The 18,237-nt window shown below is 42.4% G+C and overlaps 1 protein-coding gene across 6 annotated transcripts in view; it reads left to right on the top strand.

Annotated features, from left to right (window-relative positions):
- Positions 1–18,237, top strand: part of ACOT7 (acyl-CoA thioesterase 7) — a 129,479-nt gene that overhangs the window by 60,350 nt on the left and 50,892 nt on the right. For 5 of the 6 annotated variants that reach the window (XM_075839452.1, XM_075839455.1, XM_075839458.1 and 2 more), the window contains 3 exons: positions 1,206–1,320; positions 6,223–6,237; positions 10,031–10,117. In XM_075839452.1, the coding sequence (XP_075695567.1) occupies positions 1,206–1,320; positions 6,223–6,237; positions 10,031–10,117 (217 nt within the window). The remainder of the gene's footprint in view (positions 1–1,205; positions 1,321–6,222; positions 6,238–10,030; positions 10,118–18,237) is intronic. The other variant, XM_075839456.1, reaches the window with a different exon arrangement.

An 18,237-nucleotide genomic window follows, 5' to 3' on the forward strand; every position in this document is an offset into this window, starting at 1 on the left:
ATTCATATCAATGTGTTGTCTGTGTGATACAGGACAGGTCCTCCCGAGCGATAGACACTCTCTGTAACCGCTCTCCACTGTTGCCAAGAAATGAGGATCCTGAATGGGGGACCCCCCTCTATTAAATCAGAATTCACTAATATGACAATGGGTTTCTAAACTGGACAACTGCTTTTAATATAGCGATGTATATTCCATAGCTACTATGGTAATCTTGCTAACCTCCGAGTCAGAGCGGCAAGAAAAATGAGGCGATCATGCTAATCTTGTCCAGGAGTAACATATGGAGCTTCAATAACAACAAGGACTTAGAGCTCCTATTCTTAAAGAGGTTGAATGTAAATATGCATTGATGACTTCTGCTTAGACTAGAACATTAATGTATTATTAGTTGGTTTTTGATCCACGGGACCCGCAATGAAGAGTGGCACCTCTCACTTCTATGTTCTCCAGGCACATTGGCTCGTCTATATATACGGCTGTGCCCTCACATAACAGCAGAACAAAGGGGCTCAATGAGGGTGATGCATGAAGGGATGAGCCACTTTGCCTGGATGAACATTATATCTGTGGGATTCCTGATCGTCAAAACAACCCCCCCCCCCCCCCTACAATCACACATCAATAGCCTATCTTGAGGACGATTATCTCTATATTCTTGCTATATTAGCCTCTTCAAATCTTTCAAAATATGTCCAAAATAAGAATGCTTTATTCTGGTCTTATTTTTGTCGAATGCACTTTATTTGGTCATAGGTTCCACTTGCTTGTCCTCCTAACTGTCCATGATATTCTCAAATTTTCTTCAACCTACAAGAGGGAAAAGTGAGTGCATCCCGCCATGCCCTGTAAGGCAACATTACATGCCAGACGTTCGTTGACAGGCAGAGGCCACCAATGAATGGGGAGGAGACCCCCCGCTATATCATCTAGATGACCATAAAGTGTATATGGACAGGGGTTCTCAACTAATTAGTAGGATTTTTAGTTCAAGACTAAAAGGTAAATTGCAGTACTTTGTAGATGGCCAAAGGTCTGGTTTTCTCAATTCTTCTTACAAAAGAGAAAACTGCCATCAGCCATGTAGCCAATGTCTTCCCCTCTATTTTGTCGGTGATATATGTAGTTGTCTTCTAGGTCAGGTTACTTTTCTGCATAGAATATTTATTTTCTTTATGAATTAGTAAAAGGAATATTTTTTGTAGTATGAGAAGACGGAGGAAGAAGAGGAAGGAAAGAAGAGATACGAAAATCAGAAATTAGAGCGTTTTGAAACCAAACAGAGGAACGGCGAATACATTGTGCCAGTCGTTAACCCAGGTAATTTAATATGTCTTCTATTTATTTTATGTAAAACCAAGTATGGTCTATCTCGCTGAAGAGCCAGAAATTGGAGATCACTGCTCTAGACAAGGCACTACCACTGCTTCTAGGTGGCCTGGGCAGATCTAGAAGGGCAGAAGTTTGATAAACTGACTTGTTAGAGGGTTATCATCCTATGACCGTACCACAATGAAAGTCACTTTAGTAAGTCCCCATTAGAACGAGTCCGTATACTTATGGCCATGTAGTGTATTTAGAGCACACAACCTATTACTGTAAAGGTATTAAAGGGATTGACCATTTTTGAATAGTACATTTTCTAACTTTGTGTTCCCCTTTCCGGAGTTGATCATGAAAAGTGCATTTGGGTCACCCTACATGGAAGCCCATAACTCCACATTGAGCTGTCAACAGACTTTAATGTGCTTGGCCGCTGATCTGAGAGCCATGTCTGGGAGGACATTTTTTCCCCGGCAGGTCATTAAGAAGGCACGTTACAACCTACCCTTAAAGATTGTAAAATACCATAAAAATATAGCCATTCATGGTTGTTGTGTAAGAAAACCGGTCTTCTCTAAATCTTCAGCAATGGGACAAAAGGTCCCATCTGGACAACTTCTTAGAATAATGATGTCCCAGCAAATAGGCCAGACTTCTCTAACCCCCAGTGATCAGCTCTTCTCACATGGTGAAGCTCCAAGTGGGTGACCATGAAATATATGGTTGTATTGTCCACCAGAGAGGGAGTCACCTCTAGCTCATAGACGCAGGGCTTGAGTGGAGGTCTTCTCTCTATGAGGTCCATGTGTCGGTGTTGTAATAGATATGGACCGGGGTTGTCCCTTTTTAGGTTTCGGGTAGGAACAGATCTCTGATTTGCCATTCGTCTTGTGAGACATCTAGTTGACGGCCTAAAACATGTATTTTATTCCATACTACTTCTGTTTGTTCCCAGCACAAAGGTATTGATGATATTTCTATGAGGCCAAGAACCTTGGCGCCATTAGTAATGATAGTTATTGGATGAATTAACAGAACTGAGCCTCTCTACAAGTCTATTCTATTCTTTAATATTTAGTTACGTCGAATGGGCTGTAGATTTCATTTTCTTAACCTTTTCCCGTTTCTGGCTGAAGGCTGCGAGTTAAAAGATTAGTGTCTGTTCTGCTACAAGGGACTTGTCAAGTTATGTTTGCAGCCTTGACTGCTGTATAAAAAGTGACGAGAAACGAATTGATCTAAGCAGTTTTCCTGCTTTAAAGACAAGTATGACCTTTTATTTTGTATCTCGAGACCTTCTTTGAATACTTGGTTATGTTTGGTCCAAATCCTATAGAGTCTCTTCTGCCATTCGAAATTAAGTCGCACCCTCTTCTCTCTTTATCTGAAGAATGTAAAATGCAAGGACGCCAGGCAGGAAGCATCAGAAAAAGAAGCAAAAATAATGTTAAGTCGAAGAAATGGCTTGAAGATGATAACACTACTGAATGAAAGATCTCGCTTTTTCGCCAAAGCAACTTTTCCCTCCCTGTTAATTTGACTTCGCTTTAAACTTCCAGCGCAGAACGAGGATTCGGGCAGTCGTACAGATGTTGCTTAGCAACATTTCACAAGGGGTCTGCAAGTTGCTTTTGTCCGCACCCTGACAGATTGCGCTGTCTTACACAGGCATCACCGTCTTTCTCCATGTATTGATGGCTCGTGATGTCTATAAATCCTGCACAAAAGAAACCGTGATACCCAAGTCATATAAAACTCATTCTAAGTTTCTCTTAATGAACCTTCTACAAACAAGTAAAGGTAATGGTCTTGTACTTAAATGGTGCAAAGGTCCCAAAGGGCACCTGTCGCCAGCACAGGCCCATCTTCATTAGGTCATGACAAGGTGGTATAATTTCCCCCACTAAACAGCCTCCTAAAGTGTTCTTCAGGGGTGCAGAAATTAGTATGGAGTTGAGATATTCTTTAGCCTTAAATCTTTAGAAATAGGTAGAGAAATCAGAGTTTTTCTTTAAGCCCCCTATTGGCTACGATGGGCATTGCTCAAATGCTTTAAAGGGGTTGTCCCATCTTGGACAGCTATGGCATATCCACAGGTTATTCCAGAAGTGTCCAATTGATCTGGTTTTTACCTCTGGGACTCACTCCTATGTAAAGAACGGGGGCCCCTGACCCCCTTCCTACCTTCTCCCACTGTAGCCAGCTACCAAGTTCCGGAAACCGCATAGCTCGCTGTCATTCACTTCTATGGGAGTTACGGGAACAGCGTAGCTCAGCAAGCTTGGCTGTTTCCGTACTCCCTGCCACCTCGTAATTCAGTTGCCGGGGAAGAGTGACAGTGGGAGATGGTAAGACGAGGGTCAGGGGGCCCTATTTTAAAGATAGATTCGGGTGCCAGAGGTGGCATACGGACGATATGACAAAAATGTCTGAGGTGGGAATACCCTTTTAATTCCTAGATAGTGCATGCCCTTATAGTAATTGGGATTTTCAGATAAACCTATTGATTACCTTAATCTCCTGACCTTATTTTAAGGACATGTGGATGTTTATGGTTTCCATAGCTATAAGTGTATATGTCGTCTCCAAACCATTGTATAGCCAATGATTTCAATGACTATAGAGGCTATGAGTGAGACAGAGCATTGATGAAACTCATTTCAGTATGATTGATTCAAATGGGCTGTCGATGTTTTTGGTTTTTTTAAATGCTAGTATGCACTAGGCCCTCAAAGGAGATCAGCAGTCAACCAATGCAAATAATTAAAGTGAATCTGTAAGATCTCTTATCTGAGGGCAGCATAGAATAGAGGTGGAGGTGCTGAGTTCAGGGATATCTACTTTTCTATGATTTGGTTCAGTATTTTCTTGTAAAAAGCTGTTTAATTGCTGCCAGGACTCCTAGAGAGAGCCTGTGAGTCCTTCTTCCCCCGCCCACACACAGTGATTGGCTGCCTGTATAAAAATTTATACCGGGAAAGTTGTTGTCCCTGTGTGTGGGCGGGGGAAGAAGGACTCACAGGCTTTCTCTATGAAACCTGGCAGCAACTAAACAGCTTTTTACATGAAAATACTGAATCAAATCATAGAAAACTATATATCTCCGAACTTGGCGTCTCCCCCTCTATACTTTTCTGCCCTCAGATAGGAGATCTGACAGACTCACTTTAATTATTTGCATTGATTTACTGTTAATTTAAGTATGCGAAACCAGTCCGTAGATATGACCCTTCTCCAAAAGATGAAGCTTGTTGAGATTGGGCACGTATGGCTTGTCTTATTTTGAGGAAAAAAAAGATGACAGAAATCAAATCTCATCTTGTAAAATGAGACCTTGAATATAACAACAATTACGGAGGAGACGGGCGTTGTTGCCAATTCTTCTGGTGTTTTATTTTCTATGAAGACTCCTGTAAACAGAAACCACATGAATCTGATCTGATGTTCCAAATCGAGCATTTTATTACTTTGTACCTTGAGAGTGAAGTTTGAGATCTCTGTGGTAACCCGACCTCATATGCAGCTGGCGCCAGCGTTTATTGCTTTTGCAGTTCCTGTGGGTATTGACATGGGTAGGTAATACAAGAAATATTGGTCCTTTATGTAACCGGAAGACCAATCTTTATTTGATAGAGATTGAATCTGCCATTGCTGCCGGGGTCATGTCTTATCACTCTGACTTCTTGTATCCGAGATTTTTTTTCTCTCTCTTTCTTAAAGTGAACTCCACTATGAAACTACTTTACAGAATATGTAAACAGACCGCTAAATAGCAAATCCTAAATATGTTATTGTTGGGGGTCGTTTAGCATATAAAGCCGCTGGGGGGAGGGGGCAGATTTTCTTCCTTGCTATCTGTCTGGAGGTTTTTGTCTATTTAAAGGGGTTGCTTGCTTTGGGTATTCCTTATTTTGTTAAGAGTTTCCTAAAAATAAGGTAATTGCAAGGTGTCCTGCTGCTGGGACCCTCAGCGATTTTTACCTTTTGAGGAAATCGGCAAGCCTTTCATTTCCCTACAGCGCCGCCACAGGGAATACGTAGCATTACATGGTGTCCGTTGAAATCAATTGGATGTCCACGACAAGTCCTCCAGAGAGAGACTGTCTTTAGCTCCAGTCCAGCTAATAGGAGTTCCTGAATGAGGGTCTTCTCACTGTTAATGCAGAATGCTCTCATCGGGTATTTGTGCAATGTTTTCCCCACCACAGATATTAATCACGTCAGTAGGTTGGGTTCAGACCACTAGAATTGGAGGGCTGCAAACTGTTTGGTTTTTAATTGGCATAGTTCTTCTAAGAACCCCGTAAATGGGAATGTGTTGCTGTTCCGGGGCGGTAATGGCACTAAGTATGTGAAAAGGTCAAAGGTGTAGAACTGCAACGACTTTGTACTAAGCCTTGGTCAGGGTCCGGGTAGTTGGACCCCCATCGATCCACATATCCTATTTACCATCAATGTCTGTAGTGGGAATACCCATATGTTTATAGTAGTTATAGCAGCAGATTGCATGTTGTTGTTTTAGTTTAGTCTTCCTGGTAGTTCTTTTCTCTTAAAACAGGGGTCAGCACCCTTTGGCATTTCGGTTGTTGTGAAACTACAATTCCCAGCATGCCCTGACAGCCTTTAACTGGAATAATAAAGCCTTTGACTCTCAGGGCATGCTGGGAATTGTAGTTTCACAACAGCTGGGGTGCCGAAGGTTGCCGACCTGCCTTACAAATTAGGTTTGGCATTCTTATCTAGCATTGCCTGATAATCTAGAATATTGGATAATCCGGCACCTGTTCGATCCTATTGAAGCCAGATGAAAAGAATTTTGCTGTATTTAGAAGACCATTAAAACGTGGCTTCCGTAATACTTATATTTTTTCTTTCTTGTTCGTAATGTTATTGCATCAGACAGACAAAATAAAGGTAAGTGATCGATATACGGAAACTCCGCTGCCTGTTTGTATCTGTGTCCATAAATAAAAAGCAAAAAGTTTCATAAAAATCTCATATGGTCTACAACAAAATGGAAACTTACATTGAAATAAATGAAAGAGTTTTTTTAAGCAATGGAAGAATTGGATGAATGTTAAGACCTCTAAAATAAATCCACTTATTTGCTGATCCTGGGTTATTCTCCAGTGTTATCGTTGGCTTCTTTTTTATGGGAATTGTATTTTTGTGCCATAAGGTGTCCAGCCAGTTGTATTTTACTAGTCAACCTGTACTGCTAGCATTATGCTGCCTGCTCCGTAACAGTTACAGCTTTTCCTATAAGATCTATTTATTCCCAAGAAAGTAAAAATAAAAAAAATAAAGGCACTCCATGGGTATATTACGTCTATGTGAAAGGAACCCACAAGGAATTGGAGACCCGGCTGGACATGTATTAACCTTGTAGTGTTGTGCTATTAAGGCACATCACTGCGAGAAGGCCAAGAAGTAATGGTCACTCTACGGTGATGGCGGTGCGGAAGGAACCAAGGATCCCGGCTGCAGTGCTAGCTGGAACAGACATTATAGGTTCCTTACAACTAACCGGACGAGGGCTGGTGGTCTGGTGGTGGTTGAGCAAAAGAGGGACTAGGATCAAACGCCCTCCCCCAATCTTATGTGATTTACATATTACCAGCATGGTGGCCAGGTATCATGTATACGTTTAATTCATTTCCATTTTCAAGATTTCTGCTTGCTTGCAGTGAACAAATGCATACTTGTTTCCATTGAAAATTCCTACAGACTTTATACTTCTTCTCACAGCTGAGTTTTCTGCAGTCAGAGTCAGACTGACCCACGAGTACCAGAGGATCATTTTGTGGGCCCCGGTTCTTGCCCAATAATGGTCTCCAGGTCTAGCAAAAGGCATTACGATTTGGAGGTGACTTTGGAGCCAATCTCTTGCCACTAGGGTCTATTTCTTATTGATTCATTCATAAATAACCTATTTCGATTTTGATGATATGTGTGTACAATGAAATTTAAAGTGGAGGTACACCTGTTCTGTGTAGATAGAGGGGGGTCCTCAGAATCATGTCCTCTCGTGGACCCCAGGAACCCCAGTCCAACATTGTCCGTCTACAACCAGTCTAGGCAATCCTCTGTGAGCTCTGTATGATTCCTGTAAAGGGTTAAACTAGTGGTCGCTGGGTAATGCTCGGAGAGGACTATCCTCAAATTGCTCTGTGTTATATTGATAACCGATCATCCAAACTCATGGTTACAATGAAATCTTTCCCGTCATTATATTCCCGCACTGAAATCTTTGTATTGTTCCAAATTGCCGAATGTAAATGTAACAATTATCTTCTCTTCTCTGCGGCGATCAATCCTTCGTACAATAGACCAGCGATACCTGCGTTCTGGAACTATAGCAGTGATGTCATTTTATCCACGTTTTTCCTGATTCATCCCTCGCCGTTCTCCACGGTGGATGCACTTTAATTGATTTCAGGTGAAGCCTATTCATGTAACAGGACGCCGCATCAAACGCTCCGCTATGAAGATATTCGTCTCCGAGGTTGATCTTGCAAGGAAGACAATATTACAATATAGGAAAGAATCCAGTCCTGAGAAATGAATTCCTGCAATGTTTCTGTTCACTGCAGCTGTCACCGGGGTTGTCATTGGGTAAAGCGCGTGTCTCCAAATCCTTAAATTAGAACAAACTATTGCATTAACCTCGACTTCTTCAGGAGAATATGCTTGGGAGGACATCCGTGTGTATTAAGAGTGCGCGGAGTCTGTATTGGACTCTTTGGCATAAACTAGTGTCTACCTTTGCCCGAAGGAACATTGCTTTGGGTCTACTCCTACGCCTTAAAGACTATGTACACCTTTTTGAAATCGTTTATTTTTTATTTTTAATAAAAATGTCTATTTGTGTGATTGGTTTCACTTTCAAAATACTTTTTTCTTAAAGGTTAACTAAACGTTCAACAAACTTCTGACATGTTCTAGTGACATTTAAAACCAAAAAGAGACCCCCACCAGTCGCTAAAACGAAGCTGCAGAAGTGCTTGTGTGAGTGCTGAGCCGCTTCGTTTCTGTTCGGCTTTTTACGGAAATCGATGTAGCGGAGTACGGGCTCCTAGAAAGTCTGAGTTCGTACACCTCTACATCGGCTTTCTGAAAAAAGCTGACCAGAAATGAAGCGGCTCAGCACTCATACACAAGCGCTTCTCCCGCTTCGTTTTAGCGATTGGTGGGGGTCTCAGTGCTCGGACCACCACCAATCAAAACTTCTGACCTGTCACTATGACATGTCAGAAGTTTGTTGAACGTTTAGTTACCCTTTAAAAATTATTTTTACTTTTTGAGATACAGCTGCATTGTATCCTGTATACAGAGCAGCTGTATCGTGTGCACTGAGACCTTAATCTGTCAGTCCCGCGGGACTGAAGGGTTCAGTGTCAGCGGGTCCTGCGTGTCTCAGACGTGATTGGTAACCGCTCGATCCTGTGTGTCAAAGTTATGAACTTCGATGTGATCGATAAAAGCTTGATCCTGCATGTCCGTGACACACAGGACCCGCTGTCACTGAACCCGTCAGTCCCGCGTGACTGACAGATTAAGGTCTCAGTGCACGATACAGCTGCTCTGTATACAGGATACAATGCAGCTGTATCTCAAAAAGTAAATATAATTTTTAATAAAGTATTTTGAAAGTTGCACAAAACACACTGATAGATGTTTTTGTATAAAAAAAATTTCTCAAAGGTTTACATAGTCTTTCAATTTCATGGTAAGCCTAGGACTCCTTCCAGATCTTCCATCACGTCACTGCTCTAATGCTCTGTCCACCCCTAATACTCAATAAATTCTCCTTGGGCTTTTATTTCAAAGAACTTTGATTGTACCCGGTGCTTAGGGCTCAGTGATTTTACCTCTTGGCTCTCTTGACTCGTTTGTCTTCTAAAATACATGTACTTCTCCTAAAATAAATGTTTTGAAGCATCTGTTCTTAGAACTCTTAGGCGTACTGTCCCTCATTTATTCCTCCTGGAAATCTATGGATTAAATGACTACTGGCGGTACCCATTCCCCTTCTCAATGGGATGTGACATTATCCAATCAGTGCTGACCGTGTTAGATTGTGTAGGGACACACCCTATTCACAAGTGGAATGCCAACACCCAGTTATTCATTGATTTCCAGGAGGAATGACAGAGGAACAACAAAACACAGAGTTCTAAGAAAAGATGCTCTAAAATGTGTTATTTTATGTGGGGTGCAAGTATTTACTAAAACAGACATGTCAGGAGAGCTCAGTGAGCATTTAGCACTGGGTGCCATCAAAGTGAGATGAAAGTTATCATTATATAGTTTTCTTTCTTCCTTTCCTCTGTCTTTTATTGGTCACGGTACATTATCCACTACTACACCCAATTTTCTCTTTATCACCCACAATATTCACTATCTGTGCCTCATCTCTGAATTTTGCCCCCTCCGCTCCTGGGTCTCATAAGCGACTTCTATGCACATAATCCTGGTAGTTATGCCCTTGCCCCTCTCCCAAAATATCTGAATTGGGCATTTTTGTTATAAGGGGTTCCCTGCAGCAGACAGCCACTTTAATGACCACTACCATGAAAGTCAAAGGTAATTTATCGATAGCATTAATAAACTAGTGTATGCGGCAGATATTCAGTACAGCCGTCCATTGCTCCAATGCCCAGCGCTATTCAAAATGATCTAATTTCGTGTTTTCTGTTTTTTTTAGAGCAATACACCGTTGGATATAGTCAGTCCAGTCTTATTCATTTAGTGGGACCATCAGATTGTACACTGCACGGATACGTCCATGGAGGTGAGTTCTTCAAAATGTAAAAATATATATGTATAGTAAGGCTGGGTTCACACAACCTATTTTCAGGCGTAAACGAGGCGTATTAAATACGGCTCCAATACGTCGGCAAACATCTGACCATTCATTTGAATGGGTTTGCCGACGTACTGTGCAGACGACCTGTCATTTACGCGTCGTCGTTTGACAGCTGTCAAAAGACGACGCGTAAAATTACAGCCTCGTCAAAAGAAGTGCAGGACACTTCTTGGGACGTTTTTGGAGCCGTTTTCTCATAGACTCTATTGAAAACGGCCGAAAAAACGGCGCAAAAAACGTCTGAAAATCAGGTGCTGTTTTCCCTTGAAAACCGCTCCGTATTTTCAGACGTTTTTGGCTCAGCGTGTGAACATACCCTAAGTGTTTTAAAGTGAACCTCCATGCTATTTTTCAGTTCACATATTCAAGTATTAGGGTATGTGCACACACACTAATTACGTCCGTAATTGACGGACGTATTTCGGCCGCAAGTAGTGGACCGAACTCAGTGCAGGGAGCCGGGCTCCTAGTATCATAGTTATGTACGATGCTAGGAGTCCCTGCCTCTCCATGGAACTACTGTCCCGTACTGTAATCATGTTTTCAGTACGGGACAGTAGTTCCATGGAGAGGCAGGGACTCCTAGCATCGTACATAACTATGATACTAGGAGCCCGGCTCCCTGCACTGAGTTCGGTCCACTACTTGCGGCCGAAATACGTCCGTCAATTACGGACGTAATTAGTGTGTGTGCACATACCCTTATACTCCAGAGCTGCACACACTATTCTGCTGGTGGAGTCACTGTGTACATTCATTACATTACTTATCCCGTACTGATCCTGAGATACATTGTGTATTATACACAAGAGCTGCACTCACTATTCTGCTGGTGGAGTCACTGTGTACATACATAACATTATATTATCCTGTACTGATCCTGAGTTACATCCTGTATTATACTCCAGAGCTGCACTCACTTTTTATCCTCTGGCTGGAGTCACTGTGTACATACATTACATTACTGATCCTGAGTTAGGCCCCATGCACACGATCGTAAAAATAAACCTCCGTAATTGAGGACCACAATACGGTCCGCAATTACAGGCCTGTCCGGTTCTATTGGCCACAGACACCTTTCCGTACCGCTACGGATAGGTGTCCTTGCCGGGAATTATGGAGTATGTCCTACTTTTTTTAAAAAAAAATTATGGGCCATGCTCCCATACTTTTGTATGGGAGCACGGCCCGACTATGCGGCTCGCGGCCGTCTGCAGCCGTCCATGCCCGCAATCGTGGGCCGTGATTATGGGCACGGCTGAGTGCATGAGGCCTTACATTGTGTGTTATACTCCAGAGCTGCACTCACTATTCTGCCGGTGGAGTCACTGTGTGCATACATTAACTTATTCCAGCAGCACAAGTGTTCCTCTTACGCGTTTCAGACTGAATTGCCCTTACTCATAGCAAACAATGACTAAGAACGACTCCGCCTGAAACGAGTAAGCATCAAATAAATTGGCCAGGTTAGAACTACCTCCAAAACCTTGACCAAATGGTGAACATGACCAGTACATATAAAGACGTGGACAGTGATTTCGCTTCATCTATCGTTGACACACATAGGTAGACATCTGTCCAACAAGTGACACACTTTTAAAAAGGGGTTGTCCAGGATTAGAAAAACAAGGCTGCTTTCTTCCAGAAACAGCATCACACCTGTCAATTGGTTGTGTTTGGTATTGCAACTAAGCTACATTGAAGTGAATAGAGCGGAGCTGAAAACCACACACACAACCTATGGAAAGGTGTGTCACTGTTTTTGGAAGAAAGCCGCCATGTTTCTCTAATCCTAAACAACCCTTTTAACACCATCTCAGTTGTTCGGGATTAGAATGGACTTTTATCTCCCAGCGTTCTAATGAGATGAGAGGGGATTTCTGCTCTGAGTGTTATGTGCAGGTGCGCTAATCTACAGCTCATTGCATGTTCATCTCCTGATATTAGCCTTGATTCTGAGCTGGTTGAATGGATTTTATTTGTACTTTCTTCTCTGTTCTCTTCGTTTTAACGATAAATTGCCCATTTTCTAGTTCAACCCATGGACCTTGTAAATCTGTCAATAGACATTGTACTGTTGTTGCGTGACTTCACTGTTTTTGGATAGATCTTGCTACCATCTGTCTAGAAATCCTGGACAACCAATAGAGGAACTGTAATGCTCTCTAGTAAGGTTCGTATTGGCCAATCATGGCCTCATGCACATGACTGTATTACTGATCAATGTTGTAAAGATCCGTATTACAGCGGCCACAAATTTCCGTCCCTACAGTACCTTTTATATGCCTCTGATATCGTATAGAGGATTTTATGCCGAATCCGACTAAAAAAATAACGCATTTTACGGATGCTGTATTATTGAGCATGGGGGAGATCATCTCCGTTATATGAAGGCCCTACATGGCGGCACAGTGTGGTGCTGCAGGAAATCTAGGTCTCGTGCACAGAGCCAGGTGCACAGACACACAAAATCCCTAGGCCTATGTTCTCTTGGGTCAGAATTAATTGGCCAGCTTAGATTTTTCTTCTTGTTATCTCTTGGTGCCTGGGATCAGATATCTTGGGTTGGGGAGAGACTGTTCCTCAATGGGATTAGTGCAAAGAAGTCCAGAAAAAAAGTCTGCCCCTGTGATCACTACTTTATCTTTGATATCTTCTGAGAACCTCCAGAAATACGATATTACTTATCCTGTACTGATCCTGAGTTTCAAACTATTTTATACTCCAGAGCTGTATTCACAATTCTGCTGGTCATTATTTGAAACAGCAAACTTATTGTCAGGCCACATTGGACTATGTAAAACTCAACTGTTGAAGTAAGCTCTTGGCCATGCTGCATCCATATTGAAAATTCAGTGTCATATTACTATAAACTCTGACATCCAAGACGATAGGTGACTGCAGGCAATAGGTTTGGTAAGTGTCCACTAACAATCATCCATGTGGTCAATGTAATGAGTCTAGCTAAAAATGAATCAACCTAGAATTTCCATAAATTGCAGAATACAGGCTAGAGCCAAACATCGTAGTAGTACTGGAGGCGGGGCTTAGCATGATCGGTAATGAATAGCAACATAGCTCTCCGCCAAGTGGAAGAAAACTAGCTCTTTAGGGCCACCTATAGGTGGCTACCATTTATGTCTAGTACGATTTGGGTCTACCAGAGACCCACTTGTCAGAGCATTGCCCTAAATACTCCCTTCTTGCTGGATCTCCAAAAGGAGATGGCAAATCAGAAGTCATGTCTAGCGCCACCGCCAATAATGCTGCTACTTACCATCATGGATGCCCCTTCTCCAGGTTGTAAGTATGATCGGCAGAAGTTTACTAGATGGAAGTCCTCAGCCTTGGATTTGTACCGTTTTTAGGTCTTTTATTTGCAATATCTCTTCTTACAGGGAATAGTAGTTTCCCATGAGATTTGGCATTTGGAAGAAAAAGTGTTAAAATGTTTCTTCCGCTAAGATCTGTTGGACTTTACTTATTCAGTTAATATTTTAACAGTATTATCTCCAGTTCACTGAACATGGTGGAAATAGTACAAGTAAACCGCTCCTTCTCTACAGCTGGCAGGGGGTCATAGGATTGTCGCATAAGAAGTTCATGTCATGCTCTGGCGCTAGTTGAGCTGTATACAGCCTCTTCTCTGGCCAATACAGGGGTATCCAGAGGGGAGGACTCCACTTCATTACATCCATATGGCCTAATAGGGCATATGGATAGGGGTTGTTTAAAACCTAGATCACCCTTAACCCCTAAGGCCCCATGCACACGTATTTTTTCCCTCCCGTGAATACGGGTCATACGTTTTTAACCCGTATTTACAGACCTTTTAAAAAAAGGGGGGCTGGAAGTGATATCACAATCATGTCCAAACCCCCTTAAAAGGGTCACATAATCGCTCAGACGCCATTTTCTCTGCTTGTCGTTATTCAAAAATTGAACGTCTGCTAACGTCGCCTAGCAACGCTCCCGTAATTACGGGTGCACACACGTAGCAACCCGTAATTACTGGAGCCCCATAGACTACTATGGGCTTACCCGTGCCGTAATTACGGCCTGAAATAGGACATGGTCTATATTTTTCAACGGCCCGGGCACCTTCCCATACGCAAACAGGAAGGTACCCGTGGCCAATAGATGTCTATGGTCCCGTAATTACGGGCGTTTTTACGGTCGTGTGTATGGGGCCTTACTTTTTGGGTTTTTTCCTCCCCACCTTCCAAGAGCCATAACTTTTTTATTTTTCCACTAACATAGCTGTGTGAGGGCATTTTTACGGAATAAGTTTTAGATTGTAATGGCACCATTTAATATACCATATCAAGAACTGAAACTTTTTTTTAAAATAATTTTGTGGGGTAGAATGGAAAAAAAACTGGATTCCTCCATTGTTTCTGCGTTTTAGGTTTTACGGTGTTCACCGGGTGGTAAAAACGTTAACTTGATTTTGCTGGTCAATACAATTACGGCGATTGATATCGTGTTTTTTTTTTTTAATGTATTACTACTGTTACAAAATAAAAACAATTTGTTCCAAAAAAAAATTATTTTGTTTCGCCATATTCTGAGAGCCATAACTATAAGGTCTTGTCCACACACAACGGAATTGCTGCAGAAAATTTCTGCAGCAATTACGTTGAAAGTCAAAGGCTTTCCGCTGCAGCAAAAACACACCATTTCCTGCGGTTTTTACGGCAGAAAATGGTGCGGAAATTGCTGCGTTTTTCCCAATGTTAGGGGAAGGCGATACCTCCTCGGAAAAACGCAGCAATTCTGCACACTTTCCGTAGCAGGAATTGACATGATGCGGTCCGAAACATACGCACCACAGGTCAATTTCAGCTTGGAAATCTTACGCCAGTGTGTGGATGAGATTTGTTACCCACTATCCTTCTACTGTATTGTGCTGCGTTCTACTGTATTCTGGCAATTCCGTTACGTGTGGACGAGCCCTAAATCTTACCGTCAATGGAGCTGTGAGAGGGCTGGATTTGTGCTGGGTGAGCTGTAGTTTTTATTGGCACCGCTTTGGGGTACATGCAACTTTTTGATCACTTTTAAGTAAAAAAAATTTGCGTTGCGTGGTGACCAAAAAACATAAATTCTGATATCTTTATTGCGTTCTTCATGCAGGATAAACCAGTTATATTGTAATAAATTGGATTGTTACGGATGCAGCGATACCAATTCTGTTTAATTTTATTGCGGACGTTGCTTTAGGGAAAAATGGGAAAAGGGGATTTTTCTTAACTTTTATAGTTGTGTTTTTCTTAAAGTGCCTTTTTACATTATATTTTTTGGGTCCTACTAGGCAACTTGAACATGCGACCATTTCATTGTTTTGCAAAAAGATACTGTAATACCTATTCAGTGCAGTGTATTGTGCTTTTAGCGACCTCCTGCGGAAGGACAAAGATGGAAGACCGAGGGGCCTTCATTAGACTACCGGCTGCCATGACAGTTTATCTGCACCCCGAAATCTCATGGGATAAAATCGATCATCTAATGGCTTAGATGACCGCAGCATCTAAGCTGTTTAATAAGAACTCTGATTTCGGCCACTGGCGTGCGGTGTGAGCTGTAATATACAGCCGAGACCCGCTCTGTATGTAGTGTGCCCCGCTTGTGAGCCCGCCTAATGTATCCCCCCTCTCGACTGATGTACATGTACGTCAACTGTCAGAAAAGAGTTAAGTCCCAGGTTCCACAGTGACGTCAGCCAACTATATCCACAACACCATGATGGATGGTGTATCCACTGTAACATAATGGATGACTATGTCATCACATCCTAAACGTGAGGCTTAAAGGAATGTCCAATCTTGAATAGCATTTCATTCAAAATTCTGTGCATCAATATATTTACATATATTTATAGCGGTCATAGCTCCGTATTTCTGATACAGAGCTCCAAATCCCCTGCATAGACCGTTAAAAGCTGCCATTAGAGGCAGCCTAGAAGTTTATAGCATGCTGTTATACATTGAAGTCAATAATAACATAGTATGCAGTACCGTAAGCTCCCCCTAGTGGCTGCTTTAGGTAACCCTAGTGTTATTTCTTAAAACTATGTGTATTTGGAGCTCTGTATCAGAAAAACTGAGCTGACACTGCTATAGAGATATATTAAGAAAGTAATCGGCACAGAGTTTTGGACCTAAAAAAAACCTGATGATAAAGCGTGGAGGTTCACTTTAAGGGACTTTGTAGCACCAATAGGCCCCCAGACATTATGAATCATAAGCCCCATACCACCCACCATTGTCAATATCTTCAGATGGATGCAACATTTATCTTGCTCTGCCAGTCCACCCCTATCCTGTATATGGAAATTCTCTTTAGATCTTCAGCTATTCACTCCCTTTGATCTTTCTTTTCTTTCTTTTTCTTTTCGTTTCTTTTTTCTTCTCTCTTTCTCTCTCTTTTTCTCTCTCTTTCTCTCTCTCTCTTTTTCTCTCTTTCTCTCTCTCTTTCTCCCACTCTTTCTCCCACTCTCTCCCACTCTCTCCCTCTCTTTCTCTCGCTCTCTTTCTCTCGCTCTCTTTCTCTCGCTCTCTCTTTCTCTCGCTCTCTCTTTCTCTCGCTCTCTCTTTCTCTCGCTCTCTCGCTTTCTCTCGCTCTCTCTTTCTCTCGCTCTCTCTTTCTCTCGCTCGCTCTTTCTCTCGCTCGCTCTCTTTCTCTCGCTCGCTCTCTTTCTCTCGCTCGCTCTCTTTCTCTCGCTCTCTCTCTTTCTCTCGCTCGCTCTCTTTCTCTCGCTCTCTCTCTTTCTCTCGCTCTCTCTCTCGCTCTTTCTCTCGCTCTTTCTCTCGCTCTTTCTCTCGCTCTTTCTCTCGCTCTTTCTCTCGCTCTTTCTCTCGCTCTTTCTCTCGCTCTTTCTCTCGCTCTTTCTCTCGCTCTTTCTCTCGCTCTTTCTCTCGCTCTTTCTCTCGCTCTTTCTCTCGCTCTTTCTCTCGCTCTTTCTCTCGCTCTCGCTCTTTCTCTCGCTCTCGCTCTCTCTCTCGCTCTTTCTCTCGCTCTCGCTCTCTCTCTCGCTCTTTCTCTCGCTCTCTCTCTCGCTCTCTCGCTCTTTCTCTCGCTCTTTCTCTCGCTCTTTCTCTCGCTCTTTCTCTCGCTCTTTCTCTCGCTCTTTCTCTCGCTCTTTCTCTCGCTCTTTCTCTCGCTCTTTCTCTCGCTCTTTCTCTCGCTCTTTCTCTCGCTCTTTCTCTCGCTCTTTCTCTCGCTCTCGCTCTCGCTCTTTCTCTCGCTCTCGCTCTCTCTCTCGCTCTTTCTCTCGCTCTTTCTCTCGCTCTCGCTCTCTCTCTCGCTCTTTCGCTCTCGCTCTCTCTCTCGCTCTTTCTCTCGCGCTTTCTCTCGCGCTTTCTCTTTCTCTCGCGCTTTCTCTCGCTCTTTCTCTTTTTCTCTCGCTTTCTCTCGCTCTTTCTCTTTTTCTCTCGCTTTCTCTCGCTCTTTCTCTTTTTCTCTCGCTTTCTCTCGCTCTTTCTCTTTTTCTCTCGCTTTCTCTCGCTCTTTCTCTTTTTCTCTCGCTTTCTCTCGCTCTTTCTCTTTTTCTCTCGCTTTCTCTCGCTCTTTCTCTTTTTCTCTCGCTTTCTCTCTCTCTGAGGAATGGAAATGGTTGAACATGTAGAAACCTGCTCCTTCTCACTGCGATTTTCTATATTTCGTTGGAATCTAAACAAATCTTGCAGAGCTTGCCCAGTCAATGTCTATGTGAAGCAGCTGTAAATTGGAAAAGCAAAGAACTTGCAGAACTAGATACGGTGAAGATAATGTTGCGATAAGGCGCAATTCAGAAGGGTGACACTTATCAAAGTAAAAGGAAGGTTCATGGATCTCCGAACACAATGTTACATAATGGTGACAGACTGGTGCATTCATTATATTATAAATGAAAATTTTGCAATAACGATGACAAAATGAAGGGCAAATACTGTGTCCATGAACACATCTGTCCTCCTTTGAACAGCATGTTATAGTTTACATACAGAATATATCTAAAAATAAACTTGAGTTACTTTATAAATACATTGTATTACTTATTCGGC

This window comes from Rhinoderma darwinii, chromosome 10 (assembly GCF_050947455.1).
Source record: "Rhinoderma darwinii isolate aRhiDar2 chromosome 10, aRhiDar2.hap1, whole genome shotgun sequence".
In the NCBI taxonomy this organism is placed as follows: domain Eukaryota; kingdom Metazoa; phylum Chordata; class Amphibia; order Anura; family Rhinodermatidae; genus Rhinoderma; species Rhinoderma darwinii.